This window comes from Phoxinus phoxinus, assembly GCF_949152265.1.
Source record: "Phoxinus phoxinus genome assembly, chromosome: 15".
NCBI classification, from domain to species: Eukaryota; Metazoa; Chordata; class Actinopteri; order Cypriniformes; family Leuciscidae; genus Phoxinus; species Phoxinus phoxinus.
In genome coordinates, this window is record NC_136890.1 from 17,032,242 (window position 1) to 17,051,020 (window position 18,779).

At 36.8% G+C, this 18,779-nt stretch overlaps 2 protein-coding genes across 5 annotated transcripts in view; one reads left to right on the top strand and one right to left on the bottom strand.

Annotated features, from left to right (window-relative positions):
• The first annotated feature begins 517 nt into the window (after nucleotides 1-517).
• ralgps1 (Ral GEF with PH domain and SH3 binding motif 1) overlaps nucleotides 518-18,779 on the top strand; it is a 114,712-nt gene continuing 96,450 nt past the window's right edge. The window contains exons 1-6 of one of the 4 annotated variants that reach the window (XM_079637082.1): nucleotides 518-659; nucleotides 746-836; nucleotides 9,478-9,566; nucleotides 10,436-10,569; nucleotides 12,276-12,380; nucleotides 13,545-13,595. In XM_079637082.1, the coding sequence (XP_079493208.1) occupies nucleotides 10,513-10,569; nucleotides 12,276-12,380; nucleotides 13,545-13,595 (213 nt within the window). In that variant the 5' untranslated portion in view covers nucleotides 518-659; nucleotides 746-836; nucleotides 9,478-9,566; nucleotides 10,436-10,512. Of the gene's footprint in view, nucleotides 837-9,477; nucleotides 9,567-10,435; nucleotides 10,570-12,275; nucleotides 12,381-13,544; nucleotides 13,596-18,779 lie in introns of all 4 variants that reach the window. The other 3 variants (XM_079637083.1, XM_079637081.1, XM_079637084.1) reach the window with 3 other exon arrangements.
• LOC307012237 (uncharacterized protein) lies at nucleotides 4,382-5,895 on the bottom strand (the record flags this gene model as incomplete). Its single annotated transcript, XM_079638658.1, has 2 exons — nucleotides 4,382-4,932; nucleotides 5,553-5,895. 2 exons carry the CDS (start codon nucleotides 5,893-5,895, stop codon nucleotides 4,382-4,384), a joined length of 894 nt encoding a protein of 297 aa, XP_079494784.1.

The window sequence follows — 18,779 nt, forward strand, 5'->3', positions numbered from 1 at the left end:
TCTAATTCAAAGTCCTAAATAATGTTTTTTTTTATATATATATATATATACATTAATATTATTCAAAAATTCCCACTTCACCTGAAAATAAACATAAATAAAAAGTTTCAGTAAAAACCAGTGCACATGGCCTAACTATTCAAATGTGTATCATTATAACTTTTGTGGTATCACAAATATTTAAAGGCTAAGTTATAAAACCTTTATAGTAAACGTTTATAAGATTATAAAGCTTATAGGCAGAGTAAATAATAGCATATAAAATATCTCACAATAAAAATAATTTAAGACATCCCCAAAAAAATACCTCTATTTCTTCAAAAATGTAAATCAAACACTACATTTCTTCAAGTGAAAAATACAATTAAAATATGTCCACACATATTTCCAACGCAGAGTGCACAAAACAAAGAGACATATATTGACCTAATTAATGATTGGTTATTCAATTATAGTAGGCGGACCCTGGCCTGACGCTACGCGATTGGTCAAAGCTTCTGTCTATCAAACGCACAGCACTTCCTGATGTCGATGCCCAGCTGTTGGCAAATGACCCGCATCTCCACCATCCGGCTGCATCGTGTCTACACACAGGACTGCCCTCAGTGTTTGACACCATACCTGCTCAAAACACGCTGCTTTGCCAGGACAACGTCCATGTATGGAGTAGAATAACGGAAATAGGCTTAAATAGTCCAGTGGATGAGAGGGAATCCTTTCAAATTGGATTTTTTGTGTCCTTAAGGTCGTGGTGCAGTACAGACACATACGCTTTGCGTTGAGCCGCGCGTGCATCTCAACCGCGGACGAGGACAGTGGCGTATTTCCATTGACAGGTGAGTTGTATTGTACGTGCCGTTGGCATCTGTATCTCTATCTGTATAGAAGATGAATCCCAAAATGAAAACGGTAGCAGCAGGGATGGCGTTGCGTCACGGGGGGACGTCTGCCTGTCTCCAGCTGGGTACCACTGTCAATATGATGCGTGACGCCATTACATCTAAAACAACGTGCTTATGCAGGATGCTCGGTATTTTGTTCATATGTTATGATGCCCTTTTGCAGTAAGGATACACTTCTATTTGATGTATTATGCAAACTGGAGGATGGACTAAGAGATGTTTATGTGGTGGCTCATCAATATAGAATTATGCTCTGCCAGTTATGACCAGCACTGTGATATTATTAAAACAACCATTATAAATATGAATGAGAATCACAACAATACAGTAACTGACATTATGACAGACAGCTTAATCAATTAAATACTCCTTGAAGCTGTTCTCTATGATTCTGACGATGTAGGCTTTTTATTTTATGGTATTTTCAGAAAGAACCAACCTACTGTGTTTGTTTATGTTGCTGATGTTTTGTCCTGGAGAGACTACCTTGACTTTGGAAAGCACCTGTATTTACAGTATAGTTCTACTTTCACATTGACATTGTGGAAAGTGCTGAGAGTCCAAGGTACATATTGTAATTATAGATCTAGGTTATGCAAGTTTTACAAATATTTAAGATTATAGTCATAGATCACTCATTTGTGATGAGTGATTAGCCTCAATATAGCAACTTATTATTAGAATATTTAAAAAGCAACATACAATTGAAGTTACTTATATATGTTCAACTAAAATTGATTTGCTGCCTGGGAATTCATTATCTGGTGATGACAGAATGATTTCTGAAGTAATGGCATCGGAAGTAAACACACACACACAGTGTGCTATCTAGTTTGTGTGTGTGGATTATTTTATTATATTAATATTTTAGTTTTTTTTTCTGGGAAAATGTAAATTAATTAACAAAAGTTACAAATGTATCATATATGCACCTTTCTGGCACACACTGCACTTCTGTCTTTTTGCAAAGGCTAATATGTCTCTACACACATTCTCCAGCAGTGGATCTTAATTCAAAGGCCTCCTATATAGCTAAGCTAAGATATTTTCTCCAATATTTCGGCTGTAATTATGACACATCTGCCTGTTTTCAACTTTTTTTTAATAAAAAGTAACTGGCAGGTGTTAATATAGTTCAATTAAGTAACCATAGTTTAAGATGAATGTAATGTAACAACAATAATAAATGTGGCTTCTTTGGAAGTTTGCTGAGGCCCTCTAGTGGGCCACGGTCCCATGTTGAGAACCACTACACTACCGAAATTGTTTGTCAGCAGCAGAGTTAAGTAGAATGATCCAATTGTTGATGTTTTTCTAAGTTATACAAATAGCTGTAAATACAATTTGTAAAGTTATATTGTTGGTATACACAGTTTGCCCAGAAATGTTTGTTACATACCTTTGGGTGTAATACGAATTAACATAATTCCTAATGTATAGTTAATAAACACTCAAAAAGTAAGAAATGTCATGAAACTGATATGTATTATTAAATATTATACTTATCTGTTAAAGGTAAATCTTAATGACTTTAGATGAGTTATGAATGTCAAAGAGCTTGCAGACTTAATTTATTCCGTTTGCATATAAATTATTTGGTACCTCGTGTTTATTTATTGCATTCAATTCTCTCCACTTTACTTATTGTACTTATCTTACTTATTTAACAACAGTGAAAATGTTATATTTTCATCAAATAGTGGTGTGATTTGTAAATGTATGTAATTTAGCTGTGCTATCTCAAATCCACATTTAGCCTACCCCTGTAGATATTTTTTTCTTATCCTCCACATTAATTTTCCTTAAATTGTTGTGTATTGCGCCCATACTGGAGTTGATGGCAAACCTTCAAGATTTTGCTAGTGAAGCCAAATTATCTGCTATACAATATTTAGTTGTTTGTTACGCCTCCGTGAAATCTGCTGTCTACTGCAAGTGCTGATGAGAAAACCTGTTATTGTTTCAGGAGCAACCCATGTTTTCTGTTTGTTTTAGACCTTTGAGTTTTTGTGTAGCTTGACTGGTAGAGCACAGCACTAATATGGACAAGGTCATGGGTTCAATTCCCGGGGAGCACTGATATCAATAAAAAATAATACATAGAATGCACTGTAAGTCACTGCCTGTCACATTAAATAAATGTACTCTATTGTTGAGATTCATACTCTTGCTAGAGAAAGAGAGATACAATACTGCAGGTTCTCTGGAGTCAGAGACAAGATACATTTGGCAATGTAGAACATGTTGGACATCCAATGTGGCAGATTGTTGCCTGCAGACTGCTCTGCCCTCATGTGTATAATATAAGAAATATGAACAGTGCACACATTACAGCTCTTTCTGTTGCCATAGAAACTATAGATGTCTCAGGAGCAGGTGCTTCAGCTGAATCTGTCTCGGATGAAACGGGGCAACATCACGCTGAGTCTTTAGGGAACAATATTGTTTCCAATAACAATTTTATTTGTTTTAATATATATATTTTTTAAGATGGTTATTTTAGCTATCTTTTAGTGACGTTATACAGAATAATGTGCTTGCTATTATTATAATATTATTATTTTGTTTGTAACTTATGCATTTATATTATATTATATAATTTTTTTGTTTGTACTTAATCGTCAGCACAAAATGCATGATTGTGACAGGCCTAGTTATACATTAGGATTAGCCTAATACCAATTATTGCAATAAAAGTGACTTCTATTTATCATACAACATCAATACTACAATATATATATATATATATATATATATATATATATATATATTGATCATTATGGTCATGATTAGATGTATTGTAAAGGGTTGCCATATGGGATCTATTAGCCACCATATCGGTTTAAGCCGATATGTTATGAGATATATAATATTATGTATATGACCATAAATATAAATATGATAATACATTTATTTATATATATATATAAATATGATAATAATTGTTATTGTTATCATTATCGATCCAATAAGATATTTTGTCTGATATCTGATAGCCGATAAATAATGGATTATTTTATGTTATCCATGCAGTTTTATTCTTTATTCGCAAGTATGTTGTCCAATAACTTGTTTGCATTATTTAGGCATTGTTTCATTTATTTGTAAGGCAACATCTTTTTTTTTTTATTATAAGGAAAGTTGGCCATAGTAGTGTAAAATTAATAAAAAAAACTTACACTGGTTCAAACTAGGCTGTATATATATTGATTTATGTTGAAGTGCTTGGGACAGGGCTTTTAATTGTGAGACATTTATTTTTGTAATAACTAATCAGGCTCTCAAAAACTATATCATTTTGTATTTAGATGTATCTGTCAATATATCGGTTATCGGCTTTAAAAGTGTAAAGAATTATCGGCATCGGCCAAAATGTTTATACCGGTGAATCCCTATTGCCATAGTTAGTGAAGTTAGAATAACTTAAAATACATTTTTTGGCACTTTTATTGATTGGAAGGTAAAAACAAGACAGGGAATTATGAGTTGAAGATGTCCACATGACCACTACAGGCTTCAACCATTGTTTGTATTGACCTTTCCTTTGGTTTTAAGCCTAGTTCTTTGCACAGCCGGTCCATCTTTTCCAGCTCGCTGCTTATGCGGAGCACGTCAGCATTTATCATCAAAAATGCAGAAGGCGTTTCAGTGGGAATTCTGTAGTTTCTCTCCACCACCAGTGAGAAGCCACCAGGCAGAGAGTACTTCACTGTACTGGTCCTGGTCCAGCTGTCATACATCTGGATCTGGGCCATTTTCAAGAAGCTCTTCATGGTCATGCTTTGCATTTTATTGTAGGTCAGAGGGAGTTGGAGACGCTTTGAGAGACATGACATGATGGCACATGGGTCTCTCAGCTCTGTGTATGTTAGAGATGTGTCTGAGGATGTTTTCTGAACTTGGCTTTTGCACATTACCTTCTCGGGATGCTCATTGGTTGATGTTTCTGTTAAAACAGCACCTGTTGCTGATCTTTCTTCTGGTGATGAGTTGAGTGTTTTGCTTTTCTTTTCTTCAAAATGTTCATCTTCTGTGATGACAGACAATGTAATGTCTGTGGTAGACAAATTCACCTACCTGGGCTCCACAGTATCAAACAACAATAACCTTGACGCAGAACTTGACATGCGCATTGGGAAGGCATCATCAATGTTTGGAAAACTGAGCAAGCGTGTCTGGCACAACAAGAACCTCACATTGCTCCTCAAAGTCCGTGTATACCATGCATGTGTACTTAGCACCTTACTATATGCAAGTGAGACATGGACAACATACAGGAGGCACGAACATCGCCTCAACGCCTTCCATTTTCGCTGCCTTCGCTCCATACTGGGTGTATGCTGGAAGGATCATGTGCCAAACTCTGTCATACTTGAGAGAACTGGTTCCAGTGACCTGTACACCATCCTTCGTGAACGCCACCTCCGTTGGACTGGGCATATTTGTCGAATGAATGACACTCGCCTCCCAAAAATCTTGCTATATGGCGAGTTGGCAAATGCCCCCCGCAAACATGGTCGCCCCCATCTACGTTTTAAAGACGTTATTAAGAGGGATCTTCAGGCCTTCTCCATCAACCTGGACAACTGGGAGGCACTTGCAAATGACAGACCCAACTGGCGCGCAGCAATTAACAACGGCCGCAGGGACTCTCAGGAGGCCTACAAGTCATTTTTGGAAGAGAGACGCTCAAAACGGGAAGCAGTTCGTCGCACTCGACATGAACGGCCATAGTAGTAGTAGTAGTAGTAAGCTCTCGTTCGTCTGCCAGGATCAGTCCCCACTGTCCATCATGCTGATTCAACCAGGTCTGTGTAGAAGCCAGTTGGAAGCTGTCAGTATCGTAGTAGTACTCTACATCTAAGGTTTCCCAAACACTGCGGACACCCATTTCCTTGAGACGTTGCTCTGTCTGCACTCCCAGCTCATACTCCATCTTCACTGGAACCTGCATGGTGTCTTCAAACACTTTGAGGATTTCATCCGCTGTCATTTTAGAAACATCTGTTTGAATTGAGAATTTGGGTTTTAGCTTTACATATTTGTTAGCGCCCGCAGAATCTGGATTTTAATTTTTTTCCCTCAGACTAGAAAATACTTGCAATATGATGGTGTATGTGAAAAACAGCGATCAAATGCAATTACCCAGAGGGATAATTCCAGATAAATAAACAGAACATAAGAATTAAATGTCTAAGCTAAAATAAAAGAGTCTAGAATTTAGGATCTAGTGATTTTAGTGTAATGACATACTTGATTCTGAAATGCCGTATTGAGTGGTGAAAAACAGTGTTTGTGACTGTTGTCCATGGCAACTTATGATGCTTCCATGATGGGATTTTTGTTAGCAGAAGTTTAAGATAATCTAATATTTGGGATAGTAAGATTTCAACAAACTATTTATATTTTGGGGAGAAATATTAAGTTCAAGTGAAATGTTTTTTTTAATATTCCCCCTTCAAGACCCTTCTACTTCATAGCATGGTCCTGAATTCCTTGTCATAGTTTATTTGGTTATAACGACTAACATAAATTATCTTTTAAATACCTAATCTGAAGCAACATTTAGGCAAATATTCAAAACAAAATCTTAAATTCTGTTTATTGCATCATTAAATTATGTTAAGGTTACCTTACCTGCAGGGAAGTGTTCCACCAAACAAAAATGTTTTGTAGGTTATTCTTTAGCTGATGTTATCTTATTAGTTGTGTTGTAGTTACAGTCTGTGTCTATGGTTACCGTGGTAAGATGCATTGTAACACTACACTTTTTGATTTCTTGTCATCAATGAATCCTGCAAAAATGTATTGTAGTTTCCACAAAAATATTATGCAGCACAACTTTTTGTGCTGACTCAACATTGATAATAATAAGAAATACTTTTGAGCACAGAATCAGCATATAAGAATGATTTCTGAAGGATCATGTGACACTGAAGACTGGGGTAATGGTGCTGAAAATTCAGCTTTTCCGTCACAGGAATACATTTCATTTCAAAATATAATCAGAATCAGAAAGAGCTTTACTGCCAAGTATGTTTGCACACGCAAGGAATTTGTTTTGGTGACAGAATACGCTTCCAGTACACAGTCACAACAACAGTACACAGATGGTAAAATAAAATAAGATATGTGAATAAGATACACGTGTGTGGGCGTGCGTGTGTGTGTACATTTTTATGTACAAATAGAATTGAAGCCCCTCCTTTTTCACACACTGGATGTATACTATTATTGAAGGGTGTGGACAGGGGAGCACCAATAATCCTCCCAGCAGTCTGACCCGTCCTCTATAGTCTTCTGATGTCTGATTTTGTAGCTGAGACAAACCAGACAGTTATTGAAGAGCAGAGGACAGGCTGAGTAGAACTGCATCAGCAGGACCTGTGGCAAATTGAACTTACTCAGCTGGCGAAGGAAGTTGAACCTCTGCTGGGCCTTTTTCACAATGAAGTCAATGTGATTGTCTCATGCACTGCAGGTCCAGAGAGATCCCCTCATCGAAGAAATCAGGACAGAAGTGGACAAAAGAGACGCATTAAAACACCAGGTGTAAACAGGAATGTGTCTCCCTCATCGTCTTATGCTCCGATCAACCAAAATGCCTCTTAATACCAGGTGTAAACAGTGGCCTTGTCTTCTGGTTCCTGAAACACATCCTCTTCATAGGAGGGAGAGTGGGGCCTGCTGGAGGAGGGGTTGATGGTTGTGCAGAGAGACCCTTTGGGTGTGAGATTGAGATTTTAAAATCTGCAGTAAAACTCATTCAGGTCATCAGCCAGTTGTTGATTCCCTGCAGAGTTGGGGGATGGAGTCTTGTAGTTTATCTTTCCACACCGAAGGAGGATTGTTGGCTTTTTAGAGTAGCTCCTCTTTGCCCCTCTAATCTCTTTTGTCAGTGATTGTACAAGATTTTGTCCCAATTCCTATAGGGATCTTTTTTGGCCTGGCGAAGCTGTGTGAGTTTCGCTGTGAACCACGGTTGGTCGTTGTTGTATGTTAAATAAGTACTGGTAGAAATGCACATATCCTCACAGAAACTGATGTATGATGTGACGCAATCTGTGAGCTCATCCAGATCAATGGCAGCAGCTTCAAAAACACTCTAAGCAATGCTCTCGAAACAGGCTCGTAATTCCCACTGCTTCGTTGATCCAGCTCCTTAAAGTCCTTACTACAGGCTTGGCAGATTTAAGTGTCTTCCTGTCGGTGAGGAGAAGATGCACCAGACACAGTGATCAGAGAGACCTAAAGCTGCTCTTGGGGCATAGCGATATGCTTCCTTTATTGTATTATTATATGGTGCAGCAGTGATCCAAAATATATTTGTCTTTGTTGGGGCATGTCATGTGTTGTCTGAGTTTTGGCAGTTCATGGGTGGGGTTTGCTTGATGAAAGTCACCACAAAGAATAATCAGCCAGCTGTTGCAGCACTGCACTTGCGGAAGAATGTAAACACTTCGGGACAGCATTTATTAACATAGAAAAGGGTTATAAATTGTAATAATATTTCATAATATTACTGTTTTCACTGTATTTTTGATCAAAAAATGAAGCCTTGGTGAGCATAAGAATCTTCTCTAAAAAAACATTGAGAAATCTTAACAATCCCACTCTTTTGAACAGTAGCTACAGTATGTCTAATTAATGCCATTAGGCATAATAATAATAATAATTCATTACATTTATATAGTGCTTTTCTCAGCACTCAAAGCGCTTTACATGGAAGGGGGGAATCTCCTCAAACACCACCAATGTGCAGCATCCACCTGGATGATGCGACGGCAGCCATAGTGCGCCAGAACGCCCACCACACACCAGCTTACTGGTGGAGAGGAGACAGTGATGAAGCCAATCAGTTTATATATGGGATGATTAGGAGGCCATGATGGACAGAGGCCACTGGGCAAATTTGGCCAGGATGCCAGGGTTACACCCCTACTCTTTCGAAAGTCATCCTGGGATTTTTTGTGATCACAGAGTCAGGACTTCGGTTTAACATCTCATCCGAAGTTCGGTGCTCATTGACAGTATAGTGTCCCCGTCACTACACTGAGGAGTTAGGACCCACACAGACCACAGAGTGAGCGCCCCCTGCTGGCCACACTAACACCTTCCAGCAAGAACCTGGTTTTCTCAGGAGGTCTCCCATCCAGGTACTGACCAGGCTCAGCCCTGCTTGGCTTCAGTGGGCAACCAGTCTTGGGCTACTGGGTGATATGGCTGCTGGCATGCAGATTCAAGCCATGTGGACAAATACAGCCAAATAAACAAATACAGGCATCCCTGTGGACGGCAAACATGAGTGTTGACAGTATTGACTGAATTCTTCACACTCATTACGCTAGTTAAATGCTGCTGCTCTCAGGTAAACAGCAAGTGTATCCACGCCTCTGGCTGGTGTATTTTAACTTTGAAACACTAGTACATTTTATCCACGTTTGCAATTGTATAACTTGATGCCTCACAAGTGTGTTTGTATAAATTTGTCTGAAATGAAGGAAATCAACCTTGATGTTTTCCCAAAGGTATTTGTAAGTCAAAAGTCTTTCTGTTGTCTCTCTTTCTCTTTCAGTATTTCTAAAGATCTGCCGCTTGGGATGGCCTTCACCAACACTAACATGCAGATATTAGCCATGTGAAAGATCTGGCTGAACAAAATGGGTATGAAAATCTGTACAAATTGTATTATAGTATTTTTTTTACTAGTCACTTGTTTTGAAACTAAATGGTCATGAAAAACCTACATGTTTAGTACAAAACCACTCACTAACAATATAAGTAGATTTGAGTACAAATAAAACATTTATGATATTATGACCCCTTAAAAGAAATCAGTAGGCCTGTCAAAATACATTTTGCGATTAATTTTTTTTCGGTTAGTGTTAGCAGCTTCCATTTTTTTCTGTCATCTTTTGGCAGTGCTACAGTATATGATCAATTAATGTGCCATTAAACCATTCAAGCAAGACAGGATGCAAAAAAATATTTGAATATATTTAAAACCTTTTTTAAAGGACAGATTTGTTTACTTTTGCACAGTAAACATTTTTAGTCAAATGTTTGGTGGCCATTTAATCTATAATTTTCAATTTGGTTCCTGAAGCACAACCAAAGCACAAATCTATATTTCTTGTCTTACCCGTGCACTTCAATTCTGGACTGCATTTGGCCATACAGACTGAAACATTTCATTCAATAGTACAGAGGAGAGCAGCACTGCGGGGTCTTTTCATGATATGGCTGTGATATGTATAAGAAATGAATGTAGGGCAGATCCAGGAGTCATGTTGAGGGGAGAGAGGCTGCCTTTGTGGTGACGTCCTCCCTCTTCTGGCTATATTATGCATTGCTCCACAGAATGAGCAGATCCCAAATAGAGTAATACTGTGTTAAATCATATTTATGACTAAAAAGTCAATTTAAAGTCACAATTTCTATTTAATAAGGTTAGTAAAACAAAATCAAAATCTTTCCAAATAGCCAAGTACACCAAGTTGGGCATTTTATAAGGTGAAATATGTGTGTTGCAGGGATGGCTGAGAGGTCGTGTGTGGCGGTGAGCAGCTGAGGTCGGCTGTGATCTGGGTCTTCTCTTCTGACTGAGAGCATGTACAGGAGGAATGGACTTCCTGCCAGCGTCAGCATCACCTCTCGCCACACACAGGTACTAACACACATGCCATTTGTTTACGAAAGAGTTCAACCATGACAGCATCTGTCCTGAAATGTATGGTTATTTATGACAGTGCCTGCTTTCTTAATTTATCTAAACCTATTTATCTGTGTTTTTTTTACATAGCTGTGATGTATAGTTTTATCTCTTTTTTTAGTTTATTGAATTTTATTTAGTCTTATTGCCAGGATTAATATCAGAAAGACAGGCAAATAAGGTAATCAGTTAACTGAACATTAAACTGTGTGTAATTGATTATAAATGAGAGATTTATTGCAGATGATCATTACAGCTTCGGCGATGCATGTGATTGTTCAACGCCTGGTGGGTGCGTGGTTTAGTCTGAACTGAGCGGTGTGTGCAGTGCTCAAGTTTGATCACTTGATATTGGCTTGCTAAAGGGAATCAGATCAGAGAAATAGCAGCTTGTTGGTCCATCAGCGCTGATCCGTTCAGATGCACACTGACAGGAAGCTGCTCCAGTGAGACAGTGTTATGTCATTGTCATGCTGTGTGAACTGGAACTCATCTAGAGAGTCAGCGATAGTTCAGTAGATGTGACATTTATTTTTGTGAAGCAAATTGACACAGTTTCATAAGGTAAGAGGTTAAACAACTTTCTGTGAAGCCAGAGGTTTTGGGCGCTGGGACAGGGGGCATACTAAAAGATTTTTCAACACCATTTTCGGATTGATCTAGCCCAAACCAATCGGCCAATTAGGAGTTTAATTGCAGTTGTGCATTATGCCTCATTTTTTGTTATTTTAAAACAGTAAGATTGTGCAATATTATTACAATTTGATGTCTATATTTAAATTTTTTTTTTTTTTTTTTTTTTATGTAAATTCCTCCTGTGATGGCAAAGCTGATTTTTTTTTTTTTTTTCTTTTTTTCTTAGCAATCATTTCTCCAGTGTCATATGATACTAATATGATTTGGTGCTCAAGAAACATTTTTTATCAATATCAATATTAAACAGCTTATTTTTGTGGAAACTGATTTTGTTTCTTCAGGATTCTTTGATGAATTGAATGTTCCAAAGAACAGCATTTATTTGAAATAGAAGTTTAGTAACATAATGTCTTTACTGTCAACTTTCAACTTAAAGTTGTTGCTAATTTCTTCCAAAAAAACACAACAAAATCTTACTTACTCCAAACTTTTGAATGTACAGCGCTTGTAATGAGCAGAAACGAGGGCATTAACAAATCTGCTAGCAATTAAGGACTCACACAGAACAGATAAGACACTGAGAAGATAAGACTGAGATTTTACATCAGTACGGATATTACACTGGATGGAATGGGGAGACTTCAAAGGGGATCTTTCAGGATCATTTGCCGAGGAGAAATCGGTCTTTTCATAGTGACTATCTTTCCTTCTCAGGCCTTTGTTATGTGGTCTATTTTTGTCTGGCTTTAATTATCATATGGGTTGGATTGGCTCATTGCCTGTTAATAAAGTGATGTGGTTGCATTCTGATCCACTTTTACCATCTGGGCTGAATAATCATATGGAATAAAGTAATTCAAATGAACAATGGTAATTAAACTGATTAAATGTCCACAGGAAGAGTGCATCTGGCCATGACTCTTTGTCCCATATGGATTTTATAGGTGTATGAAATATCATCCCTGATTTTATGTCCGTTTTTTCTCTCCCTTTCCTGCCTAACTGTCTTTCTGCTGTGTTTGCAGGACAGCAGTAGTTCTGAGTCCCTGGATGGACGGAGCTTGGACTCTGCCAAGAGCTTTGACGCGGTGGTGTTTGACATGCTTAAAGTGACACCTGAGGAGTTTGCTGTAAGTTTATATAGTAAATACTCCAGTCTCATGAGAAAAAACATGGCTATGCATACTTTTTTTCTTACTATTGATTAACTTTCTGTAGGTACGAATTGCTGAATTTTTTATGTGAAATGGCCACTTGGGGTGCTAAAGTCCCTACCAATTTAACTCCCATTGACAGATACAGAGAGGAAGTTTATCACTTAATATAAACCTAAACTTCAGTCTGTTCCTCACACAACGCTTATATTCGGTGTCTTTTGAGGTTGCATGTTGTTTTAAAATTATACTTAAAATCCAGGTAGATGGTTTGAGTTTAGGTTTCTAGGGGAAAAAGGCATTACTTTTGGTTGATTTTAGCACTAGTTGATAGTTGACATTTATCTGAGATAAGTTTGAAAAAATAAAACTCATTTTTGTGCCACTCAGTGAGGGTTTGACATGAAAATGCAGTGATTTGAAACTAGGGCAACACATTTCAGTTGTTATTATTTATTTATTTATTAATTTAAATACTTATCAGACTTTATCAGCATTATTATCATAGACCATTGCTCACACTTATTCATGTCAATTCCAACTCTGACTTTAAGTGCACAATGGCCTAGTTATTACATTTCAACTTTCCATCCCATAATTATAGTCAACTCAAGGCAAGTATTTAATTACCTATTCATTTTATATGGCTCTTTCTATATTTATAGAAACCCACTATGTTCTATTAAAGGTGCATTAAGTAACTTTTTCCACTGCAAAAGAAAAAGTCAATAGTACTTTTGTACAATATACAGTATTTAAAACCGTACATTCACACTAGATAATCACTAACGAAAACTTACAAGTAAAAATGCTAAATAATACATGCTGCATCTTTTAAGGGCACTGCAATGTAATGTTTAATGTTATGTAATATTTCACACAACAATATTTTTATTTTCCTTTTCCCATTTATTGAAATGGTGACCACAGCTGACACTGGTATCCATCTGCTCTTACTGTATGGACAAGAGCTGCCTGGACGTTCTGCTAAACATCTCTTTTTGTGTTCTACACAAGAAAAAAAGTCATACATGCTTGGAACAATTTGAGATGATTCAATTATGAAATCATTTTTATTTTTGAGTGAGCTATTTTTTTTGAAATTGTTGTCAGTTTAACATTGTAGCTTTTATTTTGCAGAGTCAGATCACTTTGATGGATGCTCCAGTATTCAAAGCGATACAGCCTGAGGTGAGACAGATATCCATGGCAACTACATACACATCCTCTGTGTTTATCAAGCCGCATGAGCCTCACAGCTGTGAACTGATCTCATGTGCTCTCTGGTGCTACAGATTAGTGTGACGTGGCACTATAGCAGTGACACACACACACACACACACACACGAAGACCACAGTACCCACAGAATCTAGCTCCACATTCTTCCATTACTTTAACCAGAGCGTGTCCTCTGCAGTTACAGAGCCCTCAGTACTTTCCTTAATTAACATTTTATGTGAAGATGGGAAGGTGCTCATAACAGTTATGATAGATTTGGACCAGGATCAGTGACAAGTTTTTCCACAGGTAATAAAAACACGTCTGCCTAGGCACTTTTCAGTTTTCTGCAGGTTTGGTGTAGAACGTTTTCAGTGTGATCAATTTTCATTGACTTTTACATTTGGGCATTTAGCAGGTTAGCTGTTATTCATATGTTATCTTGCCGTAGTCTATGGTTGTAGGCTATGGCAGGTTCGGAATAATATAAAGCAAACAGAGAGGCACTACCAATAACATATGAACCTGTGTAATGAATATGTATATTCATTCTTTCACAAAATGACGACAGAATGAAGATTATTACCCAAAAATGCATAACTATTTTCAGGCTATAAACGCCCTTAGATCAGTGGTTCTCAACCAGGGGGACCGGGAACCACTAGGGACCTCAGGAAAGGGGGCTGTTGGATGAATTAAAATTATTCAAATAATAATAATTATTAATATTATCTTAATCAAATTGGATAAAAATACTTAAAAACAAAAAAAATCGAATATAAAAAAAACCCCCAACATCTAATTAAATTGGAAATCAATTTCATCACATGGTCAAGGACGCATCAATTGTGGAACGTCAGATGAAAAGACTACATAACATGAAAAATGGGATAGTCTGACTCAGATTTTAGGGCTTATGGTGAGAGAACAGTTTTATCATGAAGAAATATTAGCCAGGCTTCTTTCAGGTCTCTGCCGTGTAGACAGTCTACCCAGTGATGGCGTGATGCTTGAGCAGAGAATGATTTGGCAGTCTGTTTGCCAATTAGTCTTAACCAAGCTACTTTTCTTAACGTGAAGTCTGGAATCATTTGGTTTCCATTCATGGTGACCTTGGTGAGAAATGAGCCACATGGATTTTAACATTTAGTAAGAATGAGTCGGGGGTTGTGTAAACTTCATCCAGAGTATGAATTAGCATGAGTGATGTGAGTGTTAAAGTAGGATGGTGATTGACCTACATCTTTGCAGGCCTTAGTTAACATGACATCATCTCTGTGAGCCGTGTGGATTTGAGTTCTCTTGTTGGAATCATTTCTCACTGAAAGCCACGGATATTCCAGAATGGATCCATTTAAAAAGGCAGTGGGTTTATTGTTATTTATTGTTTTTCCACGTAGCCACATTATTAGGTAGCGTTATGAGTTTCTCAGCAACCATTGCTGTGTGGTTGGTTTGGTGTGTTCAGAATTTGGATTTCATGAATAGAAGACAAAATAGGGCCAGAAACTTCAGTGCTTGCTCAATCAAAATCAGATGTATTTTTTATATTTAATTATACTCTACCATTCAATGATTTAGGGTCAGTAAGATTTTTTTTTTTGGAAGAAATTAATACTTTTATTCAGCAGGGATACGTTGATCAAAGGTGACAGTGAAGACATTTTACAGTGTTTCAAAAGATTTCTATCTCAAATAAATGCTGTTCTTTTGAAATTTATGGTCATGAAATATATATATATTTTTTTTAATTAAACATTGATGATAATAAGAAATGTTTCTTGAGCTCTAAATCAGCATATGATATCTGTTGGATCATGTGACACTGAAGACTGTAATTCAGTGTTGCCGTCTCAGGAAAAAAAAAACATAATAAATGCAGCCTTGGTGAGACTACCGTTCAAAAGTTTGGGGGATTTTCGAATGTATTTGATAGTAGTGTATATTTTTGAGAAATGTGAGAATAAAAACCTGTTTATTGGATAACAGTAGCTGGGTTTCCATTCAAACGTGAAGCAAATCTTTTCAAAGTTCGCAAAAAAAAAAAGAAGAAAAAAGTTGTTTGAGCGGGTGACGGTGGTATTGGTAACCTATAACCAACAGTAAATAAAACGCCATCAGCGGAAATAGCCGATTAGTCACGTGGGTTTAATGTTCGCTACGTCCAAATTTATTCAGCGAATACGTTTCCATCTCCTATTATTCAAATTAACTCATGTCATTTTTAACACATGTCAAAAACCACCTCAAGCGAGCATAATGTTTTGTTTTTTTTGCAAATTAAAGGATTTTATTTTTAAATTGACGTTTCCATCACTCATTTCTGATGCGATACTTCAAAATGTTTTATTTAAAAAGCAACTTGTGATGAATCTTGATTCATTATGTAGTTTTCTCTTTACCACCAGTGTTATGGTCATGTAAAAAGCACAGTTTAACTAGCAACATGGTCTTGCTAGTTCATCAGAAAAAGACTGTAGGGTTTACTTTATTTTTATTTTATGTATTTTTTTAAACTGTAATATTTACTGGTTGTTCTGTAAAAATGTTTACTTTTTTATTGTATTTTTACGGAAAATTTTGGCAACCACAGCTGCCTTTTTCTTTTTCCATTGTGTATATTAATCCCAAATGAAGCTGTCACTCAGTAGTTGCTAGCTAATTTGAGACCTTGTGTCAGGTTTGTAGTTGAGTAACAGAGAACATAATTGGGTAACACTATTTTAAAGTGTCATTGTTACATATGTTTCATGTAGTTACTATAGTAATAACTATTAATTATGCAACTAACTAAACCAAACCCTAATCATAATCCTATAATAAGTACATGTAGTTACTTAATATTACTCGGTACTTAAATGTATAATGCCTTAAAATAAAGTGTAGCCATTTATTTATGTTAATTTTGGGTACAAGTTTTAAAGTTTGACAGATGTGGCAGCATAATACAATTCACTAAAATAATTGAGAGATGTATTTAATTACATGTATTTCCAGCATGCTTAGGTGTCGTCATTTTTAAAAAATGTTCCTTTTTTGTAATGAGGAAACTGATGCAAAAACAGGGTTGAATGTTTAATATTGGACGCTGTTATTGCTCTTCTCTCTGTATCATCTAAAAAAACATCTAAATGAAAGATACATAAAAAGGCCTGACTGTTTTTTGTGCAGTTTGAATGTGTAGATATTTGGCACCAACACATTAGTCTGGATTGGAAACGGCAAAGAAGTATTTTACCTCATCCTCCCTCTGGAGTCTCTTCAGTCACGGGTGAAAATGCTTCTTTTCTTCTTCTACAGCTGACAGCGCTGTCATGTTTATCTTCTTGTGCTCAAGGTGTTGCCAATGGTTTTATTGCTGAAAAATGTCAGTTCTTGACTCAAAGTGGTTTTAATTGGTGTTGAGGAAAATTATTTGATTTGTGGAGTATGAACTTGTTTTATGTCGCGATGAATCTCCCCCCTTCATTCCTTCAGACATGTTTGCATTGCGGCAGCTTTCTGCACACATAAATTTTTCAGTTGATTGATTTTATAAAAAGTAACAAAACATCTATCATGGTATTCCTTCTCTGAAGAGGACTAGAGTGTGAAACACATTGAATTAATATCCCTACAGCAGAAGTTCCCACTGGAAAAGAGCTAATTTTAAAAATGCTGAGTTTGACCTCCCCAGCCACTAATTCAGGACCCGTCCGTTACACTCAGTCTTTCCGACCCTGACATATTTAACAACGTAAGTGGTCCTGTTATTGTTGAGCCGTTCGCCTGTAAGTTCCATTGGCCTGTGGAAACACTAGTATAAGTACATTTTTGCGTTCGACCGCATGCACATACATTCATTCATCAATATTTCAGCTGCATGCTTCAGGGATTATTGCGGATTCTAAAAGGAGATGTTCGTGAAGTTGACACGGGCATCTGCATTAATAGATTTCAGATGTACGCCGGTTCTAGAACAACCACTACATTTTTAGTGCTGTGTGAGTAATGTGAGCAGACAGTGTCTCTTTGCATACAGTGGTGTGCTGTACAGTTTTCTTTGGCTACAGACATTTTACAGAAATGATAGTCAGAAGATCATACGTGGTATTATGTGTAAAAACATTCTTCAATCTTTTGAGATAAAAATGACAATAAAACATACTGTAGCTTTCAGAAGTCAACATAGTCTAAATAACTAGTGATATAAGATAAAAATGAAGCATAGTTCATTAATCTTTGTGCTGTATTTATGGCCGCTCTGAAGTTTATTTTTAACAAGGGCCATGATCATTTCAGTTCTATTTCAGTGGGATTGTTTGGTGATCCTGTCACAGTGTAATGCTTACTCTGCAAAGAGGCTGTTATTGAAGGATGGAGCAATTAAAGTATATGTGATGAATAGTGTAGTTATAACATCTACCCGTAGTAGGGGTTAACTGAAGGGGTGTTTCTTAAAGGGCCAGCAGCAAAAATAAATAAATAAAATAAAATAAAATAATTCTTAGGGTCAGAGAGAAGGTTGGAAATGATAATGGAAAAACAGAAATATGACTATTTTGGGTACAAAATAATAAAAATTAAACACTGAAATTTACAGCTAATATACACTACTAATCAAAGTTTGAGGTCAGTACGATTTTCTAATGTTCTTGGAGGAAATCTGACCAAGGCTGCATTTATTTGATCAAAATAATTGTGAAATATTATTACAATTTAAAATAAATATTTCTATTATTTGTATTATAAAATGTAATTTTAAAGGAGAACTCCGGTCAATTTTAACATTGAGCTCAATTTTTAGTAAATTTGGAGTGCTGTCAATACAGAGAACAACGACAAAAATCGGTGTTGCCTACACTGTGTTATCCTCTTTTTAAAATTTACACCCTATTGACTTGAATGGGGCAAGTTTTAAACCTGCTTTTATCCTCTTATCATCCTTGATGTGTCATTACAAGTGCCCAGCCATGTTGAGTGATTCCTTAAGAGTGAACACGAGTGAATCTGACTGCAGTAGATGTGAAAGATATGAATAAAAATGATGTTATATCAGCCAGCGCAAATACCTGTATTTAGTTCCTGTTTTCGGTCGAAGTCCAAAGTAGTCGATTGTCGAGTTCACGCGCGTGATCATAGTAACTAAACCTATGCGCGTGAACTCGACAATCGAC